The sequence below is a fragment of the Siniperca chuatsi genome, linkage group LG24 (assembly GCF_020085105.1).
Source record: "Siniperca chuatsi isolate FFG_IHB_CAS linkage group LG24, ASM2008510v1, whole genome shotgun sequence".
Taxonomy (NCBI): domain Eukaryota; kingdom Metazoa; phylum Chordata; class Actinopteri; order Centrarchiformes; family Sinipercidae; genus Siniperca; species Siniperca chuatsi.
Genome location: NC_058065.1, coordinates 16,129,672 through 16,156,672, shown reverse-complemented (window position 1 = coordinate 16,156,672; position 27,001 = coordinate 16,129,672). Strand labels below are relative to the sequence as shown.

The following is a 27,001-nucleotide window of genomic DNA, read 5'->3' as shown; positions in this document are numbered from 1 at the left end:
ACAAACAAATTTACATTTACCTCCATTTTATTTGTTGGTAATTTGGATGAAGAGGCCCTTTTTACAAGTACTTCAGTTATTTAGTTGGTGCAGATATTGAAGGACAATGTTGTGAAAATGTGGCAGTGAACGTTTAGCAGATGTAGATGTGTAAACATGCATGAGATGCAAACATGTAGACGTATAAACATTTGGTCTGATAAACTGAAGAAAAACATAATAATTGGGAAATTATGCTTTACTCTAACACACTTTGCTAAATTGAAATAGCTGCATATGAATGTACCTTTAGAAAATAGTGCTGTTGAGAACAAAAAGAGGAAAAGAGAAGAGAGAGAAGAGGAACAGGAGAGATAATCAGAGTGTGATACTAACCAGTGCTCTGGCAATACAGTGTTGTTCTCCCACATAACAGTAGTCTCCAGACACATTTGTCTCAAACCAGATATGATCTCCATACAGAGCAGACTCCTACAGAGACAAACACACAGCGGAGGCTCAGAGGAGAACAGAAACCACCTTGTTTTCTATAAACCTGTTTCATTGTCAGAAAAATGATGATGGGTAACTTTGGCATTTATCATTGATGATCACTTATGAGGCATAGATGGTTTTTGATGAAAGACATGTAAAATCATTGTGAAACCACTAACAGTAAATCCTTGGTACAAGGCTGTGCCAATCAAAGTCAGCTCGTGTTTATCTGTACATTGGCACATTAATTTCTTCTTAAATTTTCAATCAACTTTCTGACTAAGCTTTTTATGTGTCACAGTAGTCTCAACAGCTAAATAGAATTGTCAGTAATGAAACTTTGTCATGATAGCAATAATACACAAGAGGGAGTGTTATCCTTAGTGATATAGCTGCTGAACTACCATTGTAGGCACAAGGTAAAGGTGTATTTTCTCAGACCCCTGTTGTGTCATAGTGATACCCAGACTCACAGTCCAATCCACAGTACTGCAGATATTTGCTTCTGGCTCTGTCCTGTTCAGAGATGATGTACTAGGCTGACTGGGCAGATGGTGCAGGCCGGACTTAGCTATCGCTTTCCTGGAAACACAAAGAGACAGAAACTTGTGAATGCTTTTCTTCATGATAATGAAATTCAAAGAGGCAGGAAAATATTTAATGTAAACCTAAAATCTCCCAAGGTCACATGGATTTGAATGTTTCTGACCTTTCCATCATCACTACTGCACAAGACCAGCACGGTCACAATCATGAAATTTTAGTTGACTTGACTAAACTGATTAATTATCTTGCAAATAATTGCAATTAACAATTTAATTCATTCAGTTGGATTATTTAAAATCAAGGCCAGTTACGTCGCCCGGATTGGCGCTACCGGGGCCCCACCCTGGAGCCAGGCCTGGGGTGGGTGCCCGACGGCGAGCGCCTGGTGGCCGGGCCCAGCCCGAAGGAGCGACGTGGGGCCGTCCTCCCGTGGACCCACCACCCGCAGGAGGATCCGTAAGGGGCGGTGCAGAGAGATCTGGGCGGCAGTCGAAGGCAGGGGGCCGGCGACCAGATCTCCGGACACAGAAACTGGCTCTAGGGACATGGAATGTCACTTCGCTGGGGAAGGAGCCTGAGCTTGTGCGGGAGGTTGGCGTTACCGGCAGATATAGTCGGCCTCGCCTCCACGCACAGCCTGGGCTCTGGAACCCGTCTCCTCGAGAGGGGCTGGACGCTCCATTTCTCTGGCGTTGCCGGCAGGGAGAGGCGGCGGGCTGGTGTGGGCCTGCTCACAGCCCCACAGCTCAGCCGTCACGTGTTGGAGTTTACCCCAGTGAACGAGAGGGTCGCGTCCCTCCGCCTCCGGGTGGGGGACAGGTCTCTCACTGTTGTGGCGGCCTACGTGCCGAACAGCAGTGCAGAGTACCAGGCCTTCTTGGAGTCCCTGGGAGGGGTACTAGACAGTGCACCACCCGGGGACTCCGTTGTTCTACTGGGGACTTCAACGCCCACGTGGGCAGCGACAGTGACACCTGGAGAGGGGTAATCGGAAGGAACGGCCCCTGATCTGAACCCGAGCGGTGTTCAGTTGTTGGACTTCTGTGCTAGTTACAGTTTGTCCATAACTAACACCATGTTCAAGCACAAGGGTGTCCATCAGTGCACGTGGCACCAGGACACCCTAGGCGGAGGTCGATGATCGACTTTGTTGCCGTATCATCTGACCTCCCGCCGCGTGTCTTGGACACTCGGGTGAAGAGAGGGGCGGAGCTGTCAACCGATCACCACCTGGTGGTGAGTTGGATCCGCTGGCGGGGAGGAAGCCGGACAGACTTGGCAGGCCCAAGCGTATCGTGAGGGTCTGCTGGGAGCGTCTGGCGGAGCCCTCTGTCAGCAGGGTCTACAACTCACACCTCCGGAGAGCTTCTCCCAGATCCCGGGAGGTTGGGGACATTGAGTCCGAGTGGACCATGTTTTCCACCTCCATTGTCGATGCGGCGGCTCGTAGCTGTGGTCGCAAGGTTTCTGGTGCCTGTCGCGCGGCAATCCCCGAACACGGTGGTGGGCGCCGGAAGTAAGGGATGCCGTCAGGCTGAAGAAGGAGTCCTATCGGGCCTTGTTGACTCGTGGGACTCCGAGGCAGCTGACAGGTACCGGCAGGCTAGCGTGCTGCAGCCCGTGCGGTCACAGAGGCAAAAACTCAGGACTGGGAGAGGTTCGGAGAGGCCATGGAGGAGGACTATCGGTCGGCCTCAAAGAAATTCTGGCAAACCGTCCGACGGCTCAGGAGGGGGAAGCAGTTCTTCACCAACACCTTGTATGCGGTGCGGGTGGAGAGCTGTTGACCTCGACTGGGTATGTTGTCGGACGGTGGAAGGAATACTTTGAGGATCTCCTCAATCCTGCTGTCACGTCTTCCGAAGAGGAAGCGGAGGCTGGGGACCGGAGGCGGACTCATCCATCACCCTGGCCGAAGTCACTGAGGTTGTTGGCAAGCTCCTTGGTGGCAAGGCTTGGGGTGGATGAGATCCGTCCTGAGTATCTTAAGTCTCTGGATGTTGTGGGACTGTCTTGGCTGACACGTCTCTGCAACATCGCGTGGCGGTCTGGGACAGTGCCTCTGGACTGGCAGACCGGGGTGGTGGTCCCTCTGTATAAGAAAGGGGGACCGGAGGGTGTGTTCCAATCACAGAGGATCACACTTCTCAGCCTCCCGGTAAGGTCTATTCCAGGGTACTGGAGAGGAGAATTCGTCCGATAGTCGAACCTCGGATTCAGGAGGAGCAGAGTGGTTTTTTCGTCCCGGTCGTGGAACACTGGACCAGCTCTATACTCTCCATCGGGTGCTCGAGGGTTCATGGGAGTTTGCCCAACCAGTCCACATGTGCTTTGTGGATCTGGAGAAGGCATTCGACCGTGTGCCGGGGGCGCTTTGGGGAGTGCTCTGGGGAGTATGGGGTCGGGGCCCTTTGCTAAGGGCTGTCCGGTCCCTGTATAACGGAGCAGGAGCTGTGTTCGCATTGCCGGCAGTAAGTCAGACCTGTTCCCGGTGCATGTTGGACTCCGCCAGGGCTGCCCTTTGTCACCGGTTCTGTTCATAATTTATATGGACAGAATTTCTAGGCGCAGTCAGGGGCCGGAGGGTGTCCGGTTTGGGAACCACAGGATCTCATCTCTGCTGTTTGCAGATGATGTCGTTCTGATGGCTTCTTCAAACCAGGACCTGCAGCATGCACTGGGACGGTTTGCAGCCGAGTGTGAAGCAGCTGGGATGAGAATCAGCTCTTCCAAATCTGAGGCCATGGTTCTTGACCGGAAAAAGGTGGTTTGCTCTCTTCGCGTGGGTGGGGAGTCCTTGCCCCAAGTGGAGGAGTTTAAGTATCTCGGGGTCTTGTTCACGAGTGAGGGACGGATGGAGCGTGAGATTGACAGGCGGATCGGTGCAGCGTCTGCAGTGATGCGGGCGCTGTATCGGACCGTTGTGGTAAAGAAGGAGCTGAGTCGAAAGACAAAGCTCTCGATTTACCGGTCAATCTACGCTCCTGCCCTCACCTATGGTCATGAGCTTTGGGTAGTGACCGAAAGGACAAGATCGCGGATACAAGCGGCCGAAATGGGCTTCCTCCGCCGAGTGGCTGGGCGCTCCCTTAGAGATAGGGTGAGGAGCTCAGTCACACGGGGAGCTCGAGTAGAGCCGCTGCTCCTCCACGTCGAGAGGAGCCAGCTGAGGTGGCTAGGGCATCTGATCCGGATGCCTCCTGGACGCCTCCCTCGGGAGGTGTTCTGGGCATGTCCCACCGAGGCGGCCCCGGGAAGACCCAGGACACGCTGGAGGGACTATGTCTCTCGGCTGGCCTGGGAGCGCCTCGGGATCCCCGGAGGAGCTGGAGGAAGTGTCTGGGGCGAAGGAAGTCTGGGAGTCCCTGCTTAGACTGCTGCCCCCGCGACCCGGCCCCGGATAAGCGGAAGAAGATGGATGGATGGATGGATGGATGGATTCATTCAGTCATTTTCTGTTCATTTTATGCCACTGTTTAGTATAAGCTGAATATCGTATTTTCTCAAATAAAAGCCAGGTCTCAAGTATTGGACAGGGGCGTGGTCATCATGAACAAATAATGGTCAGTCCCAAATGAATAAAACAAGGATGGATAAACCCCTGGTGCTCCTGGTTATATAATGTGCATGCCAACTAAGCATAATGTACATTAACATCACTTTAATTTAATAAATTCAACAATATAATCATGCTATTTTCAACACTTCTGTTCTGGATTACTCTTACTCTTAAGTGTTATTGTTTGATTCCAGCCACTGCACGTGTATGCGTGTTAATGTCCCATCCAAACTGTATATTGTAGTAACATACATAGCTACATTTGAAGTACTGTATGGGAACCGTGGAAGTCACTGAATTTTTCACAAGTCCTGCACATGTTCCACAATAAACACCTTGTTAGGAAATGAAGGGATTCTGCCCACTAAAACGCTAGAGGGCTTTTAATTTGAATCTGATAGAGGAAGTGTTGAGCTTGTATTAACAGCCTAATGCAGTAACAAAAACTTCTAATAATAATTTCTCAAATATAAGCCTGCTTCAAATAAACCTCTTGCTCTGCACATATTTATTTTTAATAGCTTGTTCTAAAATTGTTGCGTAGGCCTATTCCTAATGTAATGAAAACATTTAATTAATGTAGAGATGGTAATATGCCACAAGGAAACACAAAGCCATGTTTTCCATCCAAGCATTTTTCTGCAAATTATTTAATTAGAAAAGCTGTATGGAAGCAATGTGTGATGTAGCCAATATTACATACAGATCAGCTGTTTGGCTCCACTTACACTGCACAAAAAATTTAAACTGGGTTTAAACATACTGAAATTAAGCAGCAAAGAACTGTCTGTAAATTACCTCCAGCACTTTCCCCAGAGCTGTCAAACCCAATGCTGCACCCGTAGGGGAGACTGTCCGATGTAAATCCAGACACCTCTTATTGGCACCTCTCTGTCTCATATGAGCTGAAACAAAAGAACCTACCCAATAGCAGTAAAGTCTAGACAGCCAAGCTCTTTTTTTCCTGACACTGGAACCTTCTGCTCAGGTAGACTGTTTATTTGCCTCAACCCAGCTGATAAAAACACACCTAATTCACATTCTATTTGTTTCTAACATTGGCTTAAAATTCCCTAGATTGTGGAATCCATGCAAAATGTTCGCGGTCAGCTCAAATAATTGCGCTTAAGCAATGTAAGCATGTAACAATTATGACAGGCCTACACAGACATGTCTTAACAGATATTAACAAAATATACACAATACATACAACAAAATAGTCCATAGTGCACAACAGTGACACTTTTTATCCATCCATTCTGAAATCCACTTGTCATATTAACAGCTAGAGCCCATCCCAGCTTACAGTGGGAGAGCAGCAGGGTACACCTGGACAGCTCATCAGTCTTTCCCATATACAGTAGACAAATAACATTCACATTCACACACCTATGAGCAGCATGTCTTTGGACTGTGGAAACCCACATAGACATGAGGAAAACACACAGACTCCACACAGTGAGGTCCCACATGCCTGTACTGACCACTTTTTGTTTTTTCCTTTCTGTAACAACAGCAAAATATGAGCACTGGATAAACCTTTCCAATGATTCAACTAAAATGGCAGACTTTGAAAAAAACTTTTACACTAAATGTAAAATATCTAAACACTCTGAAGCAGTAAAGAGCCCATAAGGAAGAGGGAAAGAAATTGCTCAACGACAAGCATGAATATGAGTTCCAAAGGCTGCACTGTGATATAACCACAGAAATGAGTATGGTAAATAATTGTCATCCTGTGACCTACTTTAAGTATGAAACTTTGGAGCGGCACTCAGGACCAAAGGATACAAGGAGTGGCTGATGAGAATCTCATCAAGACTGAAGACTACAGACACTGTTAAGTCAACTGCTCTCTTACATGGCTGGACTGTCAGAACATCTAGCCAGACATCAGTACTAAAGAAACACTGCACACGTTGCAGGAACATTACATGTCAAATAATGCGGAAAAAGTCTATTTGGTAGCAGTAAATTAGTATATTATTCTTGCCTACAAATGCAAAACAAGTACAAGTACAAACACACTATGTTATCCTGTGTGTGTGTGTGTGTGTGTGTGTGTGTGTGTGTGTGTGTGTGTGTGTGTGTTTGTTACATACGACAGGAAGTTCTCCCATGTATCCAGATAAGGATCATAGTATATGGTTCCCTCTGGTCCCCCAAGTGTTGAAGAACAGCTTTTGTGGATTGTAGACCCAGTGGAGGTCACATCTGTTTGGGCAGCCCCAGGCTCAGAGCTCAGACCTGTTGAAGCCAGCTGAACCAGACTGGGGCTGGTCGTGGAAGTCTGGATCGTTTTTTTTAAAGCCCAGTGACCTTGACTTGACCTTCGTCGATTATATTGACCATAAACTCCATAACCCGTTTCACTGCTCGGAAACACTGCTGGAAGGAGGTGGGAGGAGTTTCGTCTCAGACAGCGTGGAGGGCGGAGCAAGGGACGGGGGGGTGTAATGTTTTCCATAATGACTGCCTGGGTTAAGTGCATCTGAGCTGTAGGCCTAAATCTTACATCTTTTATTCCTCCAGTTCTGTTCGCCACTTCTTCATCACTCCCTTCCTCTCCATCTGACTCAGAACAGGAACACAGGGAGACATCTAGTTCCTCCTCTCCCTCTTCCTTCTCTTTCACTCCTCTGCCCATCTGGACTACACTCGCAAGTAACATGGAGGATCCAAGTAAATGAGGTTCAATGGATTTTACTTTAGAAGGACGTCGATATCGGACTGCCAGCCCACGATGTACGCAGGGGACGGTACCAGAAGCACCATGAGCATGGTGAGGTTTATACTGAAATGCCCTTCTTCCTCTCTTGATGACTACATCTGCTCTCTCAGCTCCTGTTCCAGATTCTCCCACTGCTTCACTTGTGTTTGTTAATCCTAGCTCTATAATGGACTGTCGCTTCTGTCCACTGGCCACCAGTAAGCCAATACTGGGGCGCCTACGTTGGTCAGTACAAACTGGAGGTAAACCAACGGAGGAGCGTCTGGACTGTACTAATGCTACAGAGGGCAGACCAACACTAGAGCGCCTCCTGGCTTTACTGCTCTGAACAGCAGGACTAGACTGATGCACTGCAGTGGGATGCTTCTGTCTTTTTTGGCGACGGCAGAAATGTCGTGGGAAGAAGAAATCCATCATGTCTTGTAGTGCAGTGCAATATGGAAGGTACTAAAAATCTGATAAGAAATGCTTAGGTAAAGAACATTTTCCAAACATTGTCTTAAAGGTTAAAGGTCAGATATCAGTTCAAATGATGTTTTAATATCCATGCGACATGAGATGGTATCCATGATAATTGGGTTGCCTCCACCAAAAGCTAGAATAAGATGATAGTCCAGCTTCTGATGGTCACCCACTAGTCCAGCTCCTCGCCTTCTTCCTTTAGAAATGCTGAAGGGGCAAATGAAGGCTTTTCTGTTAATTAAATCTGTTGTTCCCTAGATGATGACATCAACAGAGAGAATTGTTTCCACAAACCTTACTGATGCAATAAGTAGTTCCTTCCAGGAAATAAATAATGACTAAATACTAAAAATCCCCGAAATAAATAAAAAAATTTCATCCAAACACATTCAATTGGTCAATTGTTACCATGTTGAATCATGTTACCAGCGGTTGAATTTGATTAATAGATCCCTGATGCAGTGCTGCCTGGTTCAAAGTCACTCAAGTCATCACAACCGGTATCAACCAGTAGCCCCTTCACTAGTTCCCTCAACATTCACACTGTGGTTGATTCATTCACTTGTTCTTCTTTTACAGTGTTTAGTGACACTCATGTAGTGTCATGACTGCATGAGTGGTGCAATGCTGTCTTTTGTCCTTTATGAACACAGAAATTGGAGCACAATCTTAAATGTAAGTTTAAAGTTTATCCAGTAGCAACTGATTAAAAACCAAGGTACCTGGACATTAAAACACTTCTTCAGCATGTTTATTCTTCAAGTTGGGAACAATATGTGGGACAAAATTATTTCTACTCAAAGGTCCATTTGTTGATGGAGACCATAAGCTCCAAAAAAATACTAAGACCTTTGAGTTAAAATCAATTATTTTGTCACACACATGCAGTTCTGTTTTGTGCAATTTAGTGCTTTTCAAATACAACCTATATAATACACCTGCATACATTCAAACTGAATGTGAAAAAATTTGAGGCAATGTATTAACAATGAATTATATGTAATGTGATTGGTCGCTCATACTGACGAGCATTTTTTGTTATATTTGTTGAAATTCTCTTTACATCCCGACAGTAATCAATAAATCAAATGCTCTGGAAATTGTTGGGCAACAGTTGCCGTACAAAGAAGGAAAGAGTGCATATATAAAGAGTGCAGTTTTGATTCTTAATAAGCAGTGGCAATGCAAATACAAATGTACTAAACTAACTTTTAGTTCCTGATTTAGCTCTTGGGCCTCTGAGTTTCTGTGACTATTGGGGCAAAAAGGCCCATAAGTGTACTGGGTTCAGCCAGAGACATGTTTTGATTTCTTTTCATTTAATCAAGCTTGATGGGAATACATTTTATTTTCTTATAGTGTAGAAAAGTATAAATCTGTTGCTCTGAGCCCTGAGGTATTTGGTGAACCAAATTTAGCTGAGTCTGAAAGTATCAATTTATGCTTTCTCTAGCAGAAGCATTAGCTAAAGGTAAAATGAGAAAGTACTCTGTCCAACCACACCACAAAAACACATTTGAACTCTGTAGATTGACATTGGATCAAGGTCACAGATTTATCTATAGAGAACCTCACAATAATACTGACAATTATTTTACTGGTGTTACTGGTTGAAATTAGATGTCTTGGGAATGTCTGGCATGGCAATTAAAGCTAGAGTAGATAATGTATTTCAGAAGTATTTTTGGTAACACTTATTTGAAGGTGGCTTCATAAGACTGAAATGACACTGTCATAACCATGACATGACACCTGTCATGAACATGAAGGAGTCATTATGAAGGATTATGACGGTTGCCATTAAGTGTCCTTCGGTCAATTATGTCACTTTTAATGCAAAGCTGACATTGTTTGAGATGTCTTTGTTATGACAACTTGACATTAATCAAGAAAAAAATGTCTTTGTTATGACAACTTGACATTAACCAAGAAAACATAACCTGTCATAAACATGCCATAGCAGACCTAATTATCACACTTTATCTTTGCTTATCTTTAGCTTATCTTTAGCTTTATCTGTTAACATTACATTATACTGTCATATGTGCTTGGTTGTCATGACTGTCATGAGGCCATTATAATTGTGTCATCAGAATCAGAAGCAGAATCAGAAATACTTTATTGATCCCCGAGGGGAAACTCTTTGTTATAGCAACTGACTATCACGTCAGTACACACAGGGATAGAAGTTCTAAGCAAATCAGAATATAATACACTATAATATAAGTCAGATAAATTAAGTACAATGTTGAAATAAGTATAAAATTAAAATAAGTGTAAAGTACAAAGTGGATTTACCGGTTGATGATAAGTATGTACAGTATAAAAATACAATGTAATAATACAAGTAGTAAGTAATAGTGCAATAATGAGTACTGTCAAGTTAAGTGTAACTTATTAAGATGATTATTAGACGGTGGATATTGCACAGCAGTAATAGAAGTATGAATAAATATCAATAAATAGGGAATATTAAACTGAAAAGAGTAAATTGCACAGCAGTATTAAACAGAATATTGCACAATTATTTAAAGTATTGCAGTGATGTTAATGATCAATGTCCAGTTTAATGACTTAGGGTCATACAGACTAACTTAGAGGGAGGAGTTAAAGAGTTTGATGGCCACAGGCATGAATGACTTCCTGTGGCACTCTATGGTGCTTCTTGGGGGTATGAGTCTTCCGCTGAAGGTACTCCTTTGTTTGATCAGCACGTCATGGAGTGGGTGGGAGACATTGTCCAAGATGGCATGTAGTATGGCCAGCATCCTCCTCGCTGACACCACCAACAGAGAGTCCATATGTAGTCCAAGGTACTTGTAGTCATCAATAATGTCCACACTGACCCCCTGGTGATGGAAACCGGGGTCACTGGTGCCTTGGCCCTTCATAGATCTACAACCAGCTCCTTAGACTTTGTCGCATTGAGCTGCAGATGGTTCTGCTCACACCATGAGACAAAGTTACCCACCACAGCCCTGTACTCAGTCTCATCACCACCGCTGATACATCCCACCACAGCAGAGTCATCAGAAAACATCTGAAGGACTCTGTGTGGTAGCTGAAGTCTGTGGTGTAGATGTTGAAGAGGAAGGGAGAGAGGACAGTCCCCTGAGGGGCCCCAGTGTTGCTGACCACTCTGTCTGACACACAGTGCTGCAGACGCACATGCTGTGGTCTGCCAGTCAGGTAGTCCACAATCCAGGACACGAGGGGGGCCTCGACCTGCATCGCTGCCAGCTTCTCACCCAGCAGGGCTGGCCGGATGGTGTTGAAAGCACTGGAAAAGTCAAAAAACATGATCCTCACTGTGCTTGTCGGCTTGTCCAGGTGGGTGTGGATGCGGTTCAGCAGGAAGATGAGGGCATCCTCAACTCCAAACTGGCAAACTGAAGGGGGTCCAGGAGGGGTCTGACCATGGGCCACAGCTGTTCCAGCACCAGTCGCTCTAGGGTCTTCATTATGTGGGAGGTCAGTGCCACAGGCCTGTAGTCCTTGGAGCCACTGGGACGCGACGTCTTCGGCACAGGAACAAGGCAAGATGTCTTCCACAGAACAGGGACCCTTTGAAGACTCAGGCTCAGGTTGAAGACATGTTGAAGGACTCCACATAGCTGGGGGGCACAGGCTTTTAGCACCCCGGGGCTAACTCCATCGGGGCCTTCAGCCTTGTTTGAGTGGAGTTTCATCAGGTGTCCTCTCACCTGGTCAGTAGTCAGGCACACAGCAGAGGTTACAGGCGGGGGAGGGGGAAGTCATCAGTCTGAAGAGGGCCATTAGCCTAAGAGCCAGTTGAGGGGGGAGTAGGACTCTCCCAGGAAGATGGAGGGGGGGCCGCAGTGGACTCAGAGGAGTCTGAGGGCAGACAGCAGTTGAGTTAGAGGGGGGATGAGCATGAGCCAGTGTGTCGAATCTGTTAAAGAACAGATTAAGTTCATTGGCCCTGTCCAAGCTGTCTACAACTCCTCTGCTGCCGTACGGTCTGAAGCCAGTGATGCGCTTCATGCCGCTCCAGACCTCTCTCATGTTGTTCTGCTGGAGTTTCCACTCCAGCTTACTCCTGTACTTCTCCTTGGCCTCCCTGATCTTCACCTTCAGGTCAGCCTGGATTGCCCTCACCTCCTCAGAAGTTAATGTAGCCAGTGATACACTCAGTGAGCCCATCACTGTCTTCTCCATTAGACTCACAGAGTGCATCCCAGTTTGTCACCTCAAAACATTCCTGCAGTGTCTCAAAGGCCTCCTCCAATCATCTCCTCACTGTCCTTGTGGTCGCAGGCTGCCTTTTAACCAGGGGCACATAGCAGGGTATGAGGTGAACCAGGTTGTGGTCCGGGGGGGTGTATGCATCCTTAATGTTAGCATACAGCAGGTCCAGTGTCCTCTCCTCTCTAGTAGGACAATTCACATACTGGGTGAAATTAGTCAGTGTTGTTGAAATACTGACATGGTTGAAGTCACTCGAGATTAATATGAGTGCGCTCGGGTGTTGAGTCTGGAGTTGTGTTATGGTGGTGTGAATGGCGTTGCACGCCGATGCCGGGTTAGCAGAGGGGGGATGTAAACAGCCACAACAATGGCATGTGAAAATTCACATGGCAGATAATATGGCCGGAGTCCCACGCTAACAGTTCAATGTCCGGGTTACAGATTCTCTGCTTGATAGAACAGGATTACACCATCTGTTGTTAACCAGAACAGCAAGCCTGCCGCCTTTCTGCTTACCGCTCCCGGTGTGATCCCTGTCGGCCCGAACTGTCTGAAAGCTGTCGATGGAAACATTATGATCCAGGATATCCTGGTGTAGCCATGTCTCTGAGAAGCACATCACACTACACTCACGGAACTCCGTCTGATTCCGGGCTAACGTTGTTAGCTCGTCCATTTTATTTGCCTTTGATCTCACGTTGCTCATGACAAGAGAAGGCAGACATGGCTTAAATCTCTTGTTCTTAAGTCTCTTTTGTCTGGACCCCTCTCTCTCTTCTCTCGCCACTTCGTTCCACCTCTGCATCCTCGGTGTGTCCTCCTCCAGATCTCAGTGGGGACATCGGTTGTCCTGGGCGCCATGCCGCTCGGCTTCAGCGTGATCAGCTGTTCCCTGGTGTACACAATGCAGCCAAACAGCTGATCTGCAGTGGTGCCCTGACCGAGTAGCAGGAGAAGAAGTTTCACTATGAAAAAAAGTACCAAAACACTTTCTACTCTCATTTTTGTAAGGAGTATAGTTTAAATTATAATGTAAAAAATAATGTAATTTAAATTATACTTACACACAAGTTACTCAAGTTTTGAAGAAAAAGGAAAGCTAAAAGTTGGAAAAAGACGACGAGACAGAGCTACAGCAACAGGCAGCATGCACGTTGGCGCATGTGCACTATTTTGAATAATTCCCTTGACCTCAAGTAAAGTGGAACCATTTAAACTTGTCATAAAGATGTCAGTAATGTTATGAGGGCTGTCAGTACAGTACCAAGGTGATTTATGGAGTTTCCGGATGGAGAGATAGCTTTACTTGTTGCTAAAGTAACGTTAGCTAACCTAACCACATTGGTGGTGGCTGAGGTGAGTTTCCCCCCTTCACTGTGAAGCACTTTGAGTATCAAGATAAAATGCTAACAAAATATAAATGTAATCCATTATTATTATCAATATAACCGCTAACTGCTGCTAATTGTAACTGTTAGCTAATTAGCATAGTTAGACCCATGCAAGCCAGCCATGCTATTAACTAGCTGACTCAGCCGCGGGACACCAGAAGGCAAACCCGGCTAGAAAACCACTTTGGAACTGTATTCCTTGTCAAACTGGTCACCTTCGGTCTCGGAGGTTATGTTCGGTTCGGTCCTGGTCCGGACCAGGGGAGCTAAATATGGATTTATAAAGAGAATGGAGCAAAACAGGAGAGCAAAACAGCTAGCAGAGTGCTATTTGATTCCACATACAGTGGTGTGAAAAAGTGTTTGACCTTAAAAAGGCAGTTCATGCTTGAAAACCCTCCAATGTAGCTGAATTACACAATTCTGCAAAGATGAGTGGGCCAAAATTCCTCCAAAGTGCTGTAAAAGACTCATTGCAAGTTAGCTTGATTGCAGTGTTGCTGCTAAGGGTGGCCCAACCAGTGATTAGGTTTAGGGGGCAATCACTATTTCACACAGGGCCATGTAGGTTTGGATTTTGTTTTCCATTAATAATAACAACCTTCATTTAAAAACTGCATTTTGTGTTTACTCGTGTTATCTTTGACTAATATTTAAATTTGTTTGATGATCTGAAACATTTAAGTGTGACAAACATGCAAAAAGAAATCAGGAAGGGGGCAAACATTTTTTCACACCACTGTATTTACGTGTTTCCTGTAAAAACAGGAAGCTAGGGAGGGACCTATTGCGGATATTGATTGGCGTTTAGCCAATAGCGCTGAATGTGCGTCCCCCCGCCATGCAGCTAGCATCAGCGTCAAGCTTCCAGTGAACACAGCCGGACCATCTGGACCAGTCTATGACCGGGACAAACACAACCTCTGACACCGACGGTAGCCAGTTTGGCAGGGACCTTGATGGTTTTCTTGAGGGAATGGAAACAGAAAGTCTAAAGAAAGGAAGCTCCCAAGCTACCCAATCATATTAGAAATGTTGCACAACCCACAAGTAGTCACTACATCACCAAGGTTCTAGCACCGATGATAATTAATTTCACTGTGCCTCTTTCTGGTGTGAATGGGCAGATTTATCTTGTTGGATGGCTAAGGTACTGTGAACAAATCTGCCTTATTAGACTATTCATCCTTCATCAAAAATAAATAAAAACTAAACATTAGAACCTCCATGAAGGCAGGATTTATTGCAGGACTGTTGTATTTTAACTGAATTAGTTTTGACTAGGTTGACATAATACATTTGAAACTGAGTGTATATTTGGTCATTCCAAAAAACAAGCAATTTGTGACAAAGTTGTAATGACTGTGAAATCATTAACTCTTTTTACCCTATAAGCTCTGTCCTTTGAGCTTTGTCCTCTGTCAAGGCATCAAATTGCTGTTGTGTTTCCTGCTGCAGACAGTTTAGTACAGTTTACAGTAAACATGACACACTCAGAATATGCTTTAGAGAAAATGGACTCCAAAGGGCTGCTGATTATGCTGCTGATCAACCAGACATTAAAAACAATGAAGTTACAGAATATGTAACCTGCTAATGTCTATTTTTATGATCCAGTTTATTAAAAGGATATTTGCATTATTCATTTTTTAACTGATATTCAGCTGTTTTAATGTGAAAAATAAATAGCTAAAAATGCCAATTTGTTGAAAACTAACAAAAAAGAGCTCTGTGGTTATAATAGGAGGGAAAAACAGACGATCTGTTCTGTATGTGTTTCTAGTTTTACCACTGAACTTACAAGAAACAAAATGACTAAGTCAGGACCACACAATACACTGTTGCAGACCACACCACCACAAACTAACCTAACTCAGTACAAAAATGAGACTATAGCTAAGAGAATGGGACATAAAACATGACAAGTGGTGTGATCATTGTTGTTAGAGTGTATAAGAGCAGAATAGAATATCATGTAACACAAGACATCAGATGAGAACAGTGCAGGACAAAAGTGTGTGCAGCTTAGAACTCTACTACTGAAACCACCATACAGTCTAACAGGAAGTCCCATCACAGAGAACCATCAGCACACTGAAACTTCCGCTGTTCATTTAATCACCACTGAAATTAAACACACAAGCACTCTATGTCCTAATGCTTTGTCACAAAAGCCAGGGTTAGTCACAGTGATGACTGGCTTTCATAAAGCACACAGTGAGGCTAACGACAGCCATAGTCTGAGGTGATATGCAATTTCTTCAAATAAAGCCATTATTATTATAATTTCTTTATTAGATTGAGGATTTAAAGCCAGATCACTTCTGAAGCTGTAGTCACATTTTCACATTTCAGACTTTTTTTCTATTCCCTTTAAAACACATGCTAAATGCAGGAATAACAAAACGTTTTCTGTCTTTGCCTCCTCACTTCACTGAGTTCAAACCTGTTGAATTGTGACCAGCAGAATCTGTATTACCTAAGAACACATGTCTCGTATGCAGATAAAATCCAGATGTGATTTAATACATTTTCACTCACATTTTAGGCCAAGTTTCTAGTAAACCGAGGTTCCCTTTGGGATTATTGAAATCCTTTATAAAGAAAAAAAGCTAATAAAAGATTTCTGCTAAGTCCAACTCCCCACAATTCTGATACATACAAAAAATACAAAAACAAATGTTCATGTCTACTCTGTATAGCAAAAAATAAATACTATTCAGACAAGTTTGAAGACTCTGCGAGTAACATAAAATCCATGTGGAACATCAGCAATCAATTACCTAATAAGGAAAAGGCTCCTGTGAAAATTCCATCTCAATTTTCTGATGGTGACATATCATTTACTAACCCCTCTGACATAGCAAATGGATTCAGTGACTACTTTGCCAATGTGGGTAGCACTCATGCAAAAAAAAAAAAAATCATACAGATGAATGTCAAATTGATAAAAATTACTGGTTGTTTTCCTGCCTTATGTAGATTTGAACCCCCTACATACAGAGAAGTACTTGACATCATTGTCAACCTCAATAACTCTGCAGCAGGTCAAGATGAAAGCAAGGCTAAGCTTTTAAAAGAAGTGGCATCTTCAGTTAGTGAGCCACTAACTCATGTCCTCTCAGTCTCTTTAAAAACTGGGGTATCAAGGTCATACCATGATTTAAGGAAGGGCATCCTAGCCTTTTCACTATGAGGGTACTTTTGTGTCTTTGTGTCATACAATCAAACAGAATAGATTTGAGAGCAAAACTATTGACACTGCAATCAAAAAATGTCAAAAGTTTTGTTTTCGAATCCAAAAGTTTTGCTTGCTGTTGATCTGACTCGTGGGCGGGACCTACGCTGAAAGATGTAAGACAGGTATGAAGGTATTATTGGAGTAAAACAACTGAGAACCTGTGACAGTGGAATCTGTAGTTGTAGAAAATAGTCACACATTGTATCAGTAAATTCGCAGTTAGAAGTCACAGAGAAAAATACTAAAAAAAAAATTCTCTCCCACAAACACAACAGTGTTCAAATTCTTCATTGCAGGTGCACAAATTCTATGCTACGAATCACAAGAAACTCTTACGCTCACAGTTTTGCTACAGTTGCCGCAGTGAATATGGTGCAAAACACACATAACCCTTTTGGCCAATCAAAGGAGCTCCTTTGGGCACCTGTCCGTCAGTCGTTTTTCCAGCCCAGTTTAGATGAAGCCACACCCACTTCCGTACTGCTTGTGTATTTCTTGCGGTTGGTTTGTAAAACAAACAGCCAGCTGCGGTGCTGAGAGGCCTATAGCGGGTTGTGAGCTGTAGTTTCCCCGGTAAGCACACTGCTCAGGGTCACTCCTGAGCCGCTTTTTGATGTCGGAGTGTCTCTGGGCTACGCAGAGACGCCGAAACAAAGTAGTCCTGGGTGCATCAATTATTTTTCCAAGCTTGGTGTGCGTGGAGAGGCAGCCCAGCGGCAGCTTGCCCCACAGACGCCAGGTCTGTTCATTCTGTGTGGCATTCTGCAGCTGCACCACAGTCCTGCTCATTAAGAAATATTAACATATAATCCCCAATATTATAGGAATTATGTTCCATCAGTGCGACCAATCACATCATGAGTGATAGAGATAATTATTAATTGATTCTATGTGTCTAATGCCTCATACCAATTTTTACAACTTAAACTGAGATTACACATTATGTGCAATAAACATTAACGACTTGCACTTGGCCAACCAACTGAATGAGTTCTACTGTCGCTTTGAGAGACAGTCCTGACACCATCTCCCGTGACTCCATCCACCTACTCCAGCCCACCAGCTCCACAACTGCCCACCCCAGAGGCTCCCCCCTCCCCTACTGCAACAACGACTCTCTCCATCCTGGAGAAGGATGTCAACAGACTGGTATAAGTCAAGCTATAATTTGTTTACATGTCCTTGTTTATAGTGTAAATAATGAATGCTTAGCAGAAACTTACTTTCCCTATAATTTAAATGGATTTCCTCTGATCCTTCCCTCTCTATCCCACCTCTCCTCTTTGCCTTTAAAAAACTCTATTATTCTCTACTATTATGTTTATGTGTTTTTCCCCACTGTGTGTGTGCTGCTGTTATGTAACAGCTGCCTTCTACGATGATAATCCCTTACCATAAGTGAGGGAGAGATGAGATGAGAGTACTAGGTAATGAAACATTAATCACCAGAGTGTGTATTTGCATGTCAACACAGTTTAACTTTCTTTGTCTGGCTGAATTGATATTTCAGGCTGCATATGGAGGCAGGAAAACATCTTCCTGTCTCTTGTTCCCAGAAATAGAGACTTTCTATTGAAGAGAGCAGGGCTCCCTTTAAAGACAAAGCAGTGGCTGAAATGATGCTTGAAACAAATAATACAGTCAGGGCTGCAGCAAGACTGAAATCAAACAGAGCTGTACGATGCCTCTCAGGAGTCCACTAGTGTACTCATTTAATGATAATTTCTTGTTCTTTTATAACTATTTTGCACATTTTGTTGACCTACCATCCTTAAGGCCTGTTGTTCTGAATCTCCACTTATTTGTTATTTGTGTGTAAAGATGTGATGAAATGGACATTTTGACTGGAAAACTATCACTTTCTGTAAAACAGTAGACCTTCTCAATACAGTATATGTTTGAACTTGCATCCTTGGGAGTTCAAACTTGATGGGTTGAACTCACGAGTCCAAACTCCCGAGAACAGGGGGGGAGCAGTATCTGACAACAACGTTTTTTGCTGACATCACCAGCTCAGGTGGGCTCAGATAATACATTTCAACACAACTGTGCACCTGTAGTGTGATGAAAACATCTCAACTTAAAGGTCCACTTACTAGCTTTTTCTACTTTCAACCGCATTGACCGTGAGATGCAGTAAACAGCTAAACAGATACACCTATTATACTCACTGTAATGTAAATTCACAATAAAACTAAATGTAATATCATACACTGTGAGTTTACAAGTTAGGATATTCCTCTGCAACATATGATGGACAACTGATAATGCTGCTATATTGATATTGTTTTTGCTACATGTACCACATGTTCATTTGCACTACCGGACTATTTATTTATACATATACTGCATCATTTGCACTCCAGTACTATGTACTGAATACTGCGATAACTCATCTACTGCACTGTTAACTTTCTAACATTTCCATAAATTGCACTACTTTATATTCATTGCACTGCTGTTCTGCCCAGTCCAGTCCAATTTATTATTGTACATATCCATCAGTATACTTCTGTTTATAGTAATGCCACGTGTAAAATATTTTCATAATACTGCTCTATCCTGCATTTATGCACACACTTTATATCCTGCACTTGCTTATTGCACTTCTGGTTAGACCTATACTGCATTTCGTTGCCTTGTACTTGTACATGTGTAATGACAATAAAGTTGAATCTAATCTGATCTAAAAACAGTGTGCTAGGTTATATATTCATCCATAAAACTGTAAGCAAGCACCTGGTAAAAACAATGGCGCTGTTTCTACCTGTCAACTTTACAATTTGATGAACTTTAAACAAGTGGCCAGGGACACAGAACTGCAAAGGAACCAGTTGTGTTCTCCAAATTTGGGCAAAAGAGGCCACATTTCTCTTCTGGATTTGGAGCAGCTGTTGGAATGCATCAGCCCTGTCATGTCACGTCAATTTTTTATTGCCCAATTTCACTAATCACAAATTTTACAAAGTTTTACAGTCTGTACAGCATATGACACCCTCTATCCATTGATTCGGATAAGGAAAAACTCCCCCAAAAAAACCTTTAACGGGGAAAAATGGAATAAACCTTAGGAAAAGCAACAGAAGAGGGATCTCTCTCCCAGGATAGGAGGAAATGAGGAACCCAGCCTATATCTGCTTTCCTATTTTGAGTTATCCCAGCATGCACTGGGTGCCCAAACAGAAACACAGAAAAAGGTCACTAACAGCTGCGTGTGTTTTAAGTGTGGGCCATGCAAACTGAGAAAGGACAAATAAGCATATTCTCACATACAGGCAGAACATGATATTCTTCACTTATTGCTTGCTTGCACATTACGTACTCATTTATACTTTAATGTATAGTATTGTTAACAAGAGTAAATGTCTAAAGCCCTGCTGGATTTTCCAATTCTCAAGACCTTACCAGTTATAATGTAATAGTTATAATAGCCCTGAGAAGGTCTCAACAGGAAAGACCACCAGTTTGTTGAATCAAAAGGGTTTGTCTCCTTGAGAGTATTAGTGTGCCCAGCATATTTCATGACATTCCATCTGTCTATATTAGGAAATATGTGCAATGTTGTGGTGAGTGGTGCGCCAAAACAGAAAGAGGCCATCCTCTGAAAAGCAAGCCTGCATTTTAATTAAGTCTTGTTATTATATTATAATATTCTTGTGTACAAGTGGACATTTTGTCAGAGTGGTGGAAGAAAGCTACAGTCACCAAAGGCATTAGGCTTCATCCTCTGGAGACCATGAATACTCACAGCACAAGTCCTCCAAATTAAATGACAAAATATGTTGTTTGTCCAAGCCCTCTACACACATAAAAGGGTTTTCACCCCTATCAGCAGGTCAACATTATCTGTCAGTGCCTTACAAAATTTTACACATCACTTTTGGAAAATAAATCTGTTTTCTAATGTGACAATGCTATGGTTAAGGTTTGATTGGGTTTAGGCACAAAAACTACTTGGTTAGTAAATAAGCACTTTGTTAAGATTAGGGAAACATTGCGGTTTGGGTTAAAATGACTACTGCGTTAAGGTTAGGGGTTACAATAATAAACATGTGGTTAAGGTTATGGAACAATCTTTAAAAAACATGCTTTTAAAAAAAACATTGACTGGTAGTAAGAGATGGCATGAGAACACTGTATGCTCAACCATCTTCACCAACTTCCTCCCTGACAGCTCTTGTGGTGGAATAACAAGATTAACTAAGTGTAAGAAAGCTAAGAGGAAAAAGACATTGATTTTGGACTTACAGGAATACTTCTGTTACAGGAATACTTCTTAGGTTCAAAAGAGTGTAAGACTTCTGTTGAATGGGCAACCAGCTCAGGTGGACTGCCTGGGTGCACTTCATGGAAAGAATAAATAGGTTTTGTCTGTGTGTGTGTGTGTGTGTGTGTGTGTGTGAGTGTGAGACTATCCAGAGCTCTGTGCTGTTGGGTTAAATATTTACATGAAAAATAATGGAACACTATGCAAATACACAACACAGACATAAAGAGTGTTCTACAGCAATGTGGTTTTGCTCCACTGGGGTGAGACCAAGCCTTCTAGCTATCTGTAGCAATGCAATGAGAGCTAGCTTTTCTCACTGTACACCTCTATAAGGCTCTGACATGCTTTATTGTGAGGGAGGATGTATATATGATTTATGTCATACTGTCGTCATACTGGTAGAAAACCCATCTGTCCCATACTGGGGTCCACTTATTCTAATTTCCATTGATGTGATGTTTGCCTCAACCTGCTTCTTCCACTTCTACTTGGGGCGGATCATCCATTAATCACTAGGTTGAGGGTTTGATCCCCAGCTCCTCCTGTCCACATGTCAAAGTGTCCTTGAGCAAGTGAGAGTGAGTGTGAATGGGTGAATGAGAAAAACTGTAAAGCGCTTTGTCCGTTAAGGAATAAAAGCACTACATAAATACAGTCCATTTACTTCTACAGTGATTTTGTTTCCCAAAAGACACGTGGTAGTTAACAGAGCTGGATACAGTGCATTAGTCATCAGCCTTGCTCCCAATTTGCCCTATTGGCCACGGTACAGCAACTAAAAAAATCTCCTGCAGCCTAAAAAGTATTTTTGACACAGATAGGGGTGTAAGGGTACATAGAATTCATGGTTCGTACTTATGTACCTCAGTTTTGGGGTAATGGTTCGGTACGTTTTCGGTACAGCTGGGAAAACAAAAAAATGTAGAAAATAATATTTTTGTCATTTATTGTGAAATATTTTAACATTCAACAGTTTGGCCATAATTCTTACTGTAAGAGTTAAGGCACTCAAATACTGGCATATTGTCAATATGAACAAATAAATAACACAAATGTCAGTAATGCTCCATTGTAAGACCTGTTGATAATCCCTGAACAACTGCAGCTTGTGCTCATTTATACAGGGCAGCACAACGGACTGACTAAAATGCACACGTGAAAGCACATTGTAGCTGTTACGGACAGAACAACCGGAGGTGAGTGGTAAGGATACTGAGAGTTTATTGCAAACACAGAAGTATTATAAAGAAGAATAGATACTGTCCTTTCTCTTACTGATGGCAGAGGTGTGTGGGCACTGGGGCGCCACACACCGAAGACGGGGAACACACAGGAGCTCCGGACACAGGAGACAGACGGGAGCCAGGATTCGGAGCGGCACACTCAGGAGATACGAGATGGACTGGAGCCGGGAGATAGAGCGGCACAATCTGGAGACTGTAGATCGACAGAAGCTGGGGTTCAGAGTTCTCAGGAGAAAGATCCAATAATCGTAGTGGTGAGTCCGTGAAGCATATACAGGAAGACTGCTCTGATCTGTCCTTAGTATAAACGAGACCGGACACTGACTGAGGTGAGGAGCTGGGTTTTATAGGGAGTAGAGTGGCTGATTAAGTGCAGGTGTGTGATGGGTGACAGGTGTTGGGAATTAGTATTCCGGTGAGGGAGTGCGGTGTGGCTGTGATGAGGTGGAGCCTGGCGTGTCTGTAACAGTACCCCCCCCCTCACGGTCCGCTCCTGAGGACCGGGGACCCCGACGTCGTGGCGGCCGTCCTCTTCCTCGGGGGGCTGGACGATCCGGATGGTCAGCGTGGAATTCTGTCAGAAGAGAAGGGTCGAGAATGTCATGTCGGGGAACCCATGACCTCTCCTCTGGACCGTACCCCTCCCAATCCACCAGATATTCCAGAAGGCCACCACGGCGTCGGGAGTCCAAGATCTCGCGGACCTGGTAAGCGGTACCATCCTCTAAGAGAAGCGGTAAGGGGGTATCTGTCGTTTCGCCAGGCTCTGTGGAGACAGGAACAGAAGGATAAAACGGTTTAAGTAGTGAGACATGGAAAGTAGGATGGATCTTGTACTGGGCTGGTAACTGGAGTTTATATGTGACAGGGTTGATTTGTTCGATTATGGTAAAGGGGCCAATGAATCTGGGACTTAGCTTTCTGCAGGGCAGGCGCATCCTGATGTCACGGGTGGATAACCAGACCTTCTGGCCGGGCAGGTATCTAGGAGTGGTGGATCTCCTATGATTGGCCGTCAGCCTGCGCCTGCAGAGTGCCCTCCGGAGTTGATGATGAGCTGCGTCCCAGACCCTCTCGCTCTCTCGGAACCAGTGGTCCACGGCAGGAACTTCCAAGGGTTCCCCAGACCATGGGAAGAGAGGGGGCTGGTAACCGAGTACGCACTGGAAGGGAGTGAGTCCAGTGGATGGTTGACGCAGAGAGTTCTGGGCGTACTCGGCCCAGCCCAGGAACTGGTTCCAAGAGTCCTGGTGGTCATGGCAGAAGGTACGTAGAAAACGCCCAATGTCCTGAATCTTCCTCTCCGTCTGACCGTTGCTTTGGGGATGATAGCCAGAGGAGAGGCTGACAGTCACACCCAGGAGTGAAAAGAAGGCTTTCCAGAACCGGGAGATGAATTGTGGTCCTCGATCTGAAACTATATCCTCCGGTAATCCGTAGTATCGAAAGACATGGTTAAAGATGCACTTAGCTGTTTCCATAGCCGTGGGTAGTCCTCGAAGTGGGATGAGGCGGCAGGACTTCGAGAACCGGTCCACGGCCACAAGGACACAGGTGTTGTTGTCTGAAGGAGGGAGATCTGTGATGAAGTCCACTCCTAGGTGTGACCAGGGTCTATTGGGCGTCGCCAGGGGACATAGTTTGCCTGCGGGAAGATGACGTGGAGATTTAGACATGGCACATTCAGTACAACCCTGGACGTACCTTCTCACATCCCTTGCCATGCTTGGCCACCAGAAGCGTTCCCGTAGCAGCGAGAGGGTTCCATTGGCATCCTTATAGGCGGCGTAGCATGGTGGGATTTCCACTGACTGCTTCTCTCTGGGACTTTCGATGGAGGTGGTGCACAAGTGAAGCCTATGAAGGTGGGATGACGATGGTTTGGGTCGACGAGGGAAACAGCCAGGGAAACAGGACTTACCCCATTTCAGTACTTCACCTGTAGCCCAGGAAATGATGGGGTCATGTTGTTCCAACCATGGGCGCCCTAAGATTACCTCTGCAGTTGAACCCTCCAGAACCATTAAGTGCTGTTGTTCCTCATGCAGCAGGCCTACCCGGATGGTGACAGCATAGGTAGCCCTCTGAATGCCGCGGCGACTGATGGCTTTCCCAGGTATGGCTCGGACCTGGTAACTGGTGGGTGTGATGAATGTCTTGATGCCGAGTTGACGGCAGAGGGAACCGGAGATGAAATTGCCGGCTGACCCGGAATCAATGAGGGCTTGTACTGGAATGGAAAAATTTTGGGTCACCAGAGTTATTTCGGTAGACAGGGGTTTACTGCATGGGAGACTAGGAAGAATTACACTCACCATGGGACGTGGTGGTCTCACTGGACAGGTGGCCCTATTATGTCCAGAAGCTCCACAGTACAAGCACAATCCTCGGGTCAGCCGTCTCTGCCGCTCCGTCGAGGTTAGTCGGTAGGAGTCCAACTGCATGGGTTCGGGTTCTGGTTCTGGAGGGCGGAGTTTCTCTGGCTGACGGAGGTTGCGCGTGAGTGATGGCTGGTCCTGGTGTTCTGAGAAACACGTCTGCATACGAGTAGCCACCCAGATGGCTAACTGGATAAACCGTTCGAGGCCGATGGTGTCCTCGTATGCAGCGAGATGCAATCTTACCCGGGGTTCCAATCCCTGATGGAAGGTGGTGATCAGGGACTGCTCGTTCCATCCACTGGCTGCCGCGAGGGTTCGGAATTCCAGGGCGTAGTCCTGGATCGACCGCTGACCTTGTTTTAGTTGATATAACTTTTCTCCGGCCGAGGAGTCTCCAGCTGGTCTTCCGAACACCTCGCGGAAGTGCTCCAGGAAACTCATCAGGGATTGAGTGACAGAACCGTCTTGGGACCAGATAGACTCGGCCCACTGCAACGCTCTCCCCTGTAGCTGAGAGATGACGAAAGCCACTTTGGAGCGCTCAGTGGGATACAAGGAAGATTGCATCTCCAGGACCAGGGAACATTGTAGAATAAATCCATTGCAGTCCTCCGCCAGGCCAGAGAATGGCGCTGGTTTGGCCATGGGACTGGGACATGGCGGAACTGCTGGAGTGACCGGAGCGGAAGCGGAAGCATCGGAGGTGGAGGTAGATGGTGAGGAAGCGATGAGACCCCGGCGTAGAATCTCCAATAACTCCTGTACTGGATCCGAGGTACTCATGCTGTGTATAGTTGTTTTTCGTGGTCCGGTCTTCTGTTACGGACAGAACAACCGGAGGCGAGTGGTAAGGATACTGAGAGTTTATTGCAAACACAGAAGTATTATAAAGAAGAATAGATACTGTCCTTTCTCTTACTGATGGCAGAGGTGTGTGGGCACTGGGGCGCCACACACCGAAGACGGGGAACACACAGGAGCTCCGGACACAGGAGACAGACGGGAGCCAGGATTCGGAGCGGCACACTCAGGAGATACGAGATGGACTGGAGCCGGGAGATAGAGCGGCACAATCTGGAGACTGTAGATCGACAGAAGCTGGGGTTCAGAGTTCTCAGGGAGAAAGATCCAATAATCGTAGTGGTGAGTCCGTGAAGCATATACAGGAAGACTGCTCTGATCTGTCCTTAGTATAAACGAGACCGGACACTGACTGAGGTGAGGAGCTGGGTTTTATAGGGAGTAGAGTGGCTGATTAAGTGCAGGTGTGTGATGGGTGACAGGTGTTGGGAATTAGTATTCCGGTGAGGGAGTGCGGTGTGGCTGTGATGAGGTGGAGCCTGGCGTGTCTGTAACAGTAGCACGGCGCAAGCACTTTTACCAGATGCTTAAAAACTGTATTCTCTATGACCGAGTATGGTCGCATATATGCAGGGATAAACACTCCTATAGCATTAGGTATTGCTTTGGCACGGACTGAATCTGCAGTGAGAGGCTGTCTGAACACTGTGGGGAGAAGGACTCGCCTTCCATTCTGTTTTTGTCTCGTTCCGCTAATCGACACATTCAGGTGATGCCATCGTAAATGACGTTTGAAGTGTATCCACAGACATACCCGACTGCAGTTGAACAATGTTGACTTATGACTAATTGTTGCTCATTTTGCTGTAACTAACCGGGAAACCGTAATGCTCCCATACAGTGAATCTAAATTCCCTGGTCTCTCATTTGTGTTTGCCATTCAGAGGCAGCGACACTACAGGAGCTTGACTAACCTGGCTAACCAGGCTAAGCAGACTAGCATGCAGTGTTGCCAACTGTTTTCCAACGAAAGTAGCTAGCACTAGCTCCAAAAGTTGCAAAAAGTTGCCAGATGACATTGTACGCTCATTTGCATGTTGACGTCATCATGCATTCTTTTGCAAAAAGCTTAGTGCAGTGAGGGAGCGATCACCTTAGCTTAAACCATATATAAGCCATTTTTTAATTATTTAAAAAAATTTTAAAAATTAAAATAAATAAAAAACCTACAAAGGGGGAGGGAGGAGGGAGAAGATCAAACGAACTTTTTAAATATTTACAAGATCAAACAAACTATTTACATATTTACAACCTGTAGGAACATCTTAATCCAGAGATCCAGAGAGAAAGAGTGAGAGAGAAGCTCAAACAAGCTATTTACATATTTACAAACTATAACATCCTAATCCAGAAATCCGGAGAGAAAGAGTGAGAGAGAAGCTGCCCCACATGCCACACACTGACTGCCTGTGCACAGTGCAAGAGGAGAGGGAGAGAAAGTGACCCAGTGCTATTGGCTGAAGAGCTGTGCAGCATGCATGGGAATGAATTACAATATAATATATTTGAATATATTTCTCGCCTTTTCCCTGACAGACTGAATAAGTCACTAAATCTTTTTAGTCTCTTTTTAGAAATAAAGTTGCTAACAGGGTCTGAAAAGTCGCAAAATCTAGCAACAAAGTCACCAAG

General features: G+C 44.8%; 2 protein-coding genes across 22 annotated transcripts in view; both read right to left on the bottom strand.

Annotated features, from left to right (window-relative positions):
* The window catches only part of LOC122872195 (diacylglycerol kinase zeta-like), a 172,020-nt gene that overhangs the window by 132,909 nt on the left and 12,110 nt on the right, over positions 1-27,001 (bottom strand). For 20 of the 21 annotated variants that reach the window (XR_006377047.1, XR_006377048.1, XM_044188086.1 and 17 more), the window contains exons 2-4: positions 6,682-7,979; positions 948-1,056; positions 376-471 (exon numbers count right to left, since the gene is read on the bottom strand). Coding sequence is in view for 19 of the 21 variants with exons in the window: in XM_044188086.1 (XP_044044021.1) it covers positions 376-471; positions 948-1,056; positions 6,682-7,727 (1,251 nt within the window). In the remaining 2 variants the exon portion in view is untranslated. The remainder of the gene's footprint in view (positions 1-375; positions 472-947; positions 1,057-6,681; positions 7,980-27,001) is intronic. The other variant, XM_044188106.1, reaches the window with a different exon arrangement.
* Positions 20,216-27,001, bottom strand: part of LOC122872197 — a 53,779-nt gene continuing 46,993 nt past the window's right edge. Inside the window, exons 2-3 of the mRNA XM_044188107.1 lie at positions 25,428-25,589; positions 20,216-25,324 (exon numbers count right to left, since the gene is read on the bottom strand). Coding sequence (XP_044044042.1) covers positions 22,532-25,291 — 2,760 coding nt within the window. The 5' untranslated portion in view covers positions 25,292-25,324; positions 25,428-25,589 and the 3' untranslated portion in view covers positions 20,216-22,531. The remainder of the gene's footprint in view (positions 25,325-25,427; positions 25,590-27,001) is intronic.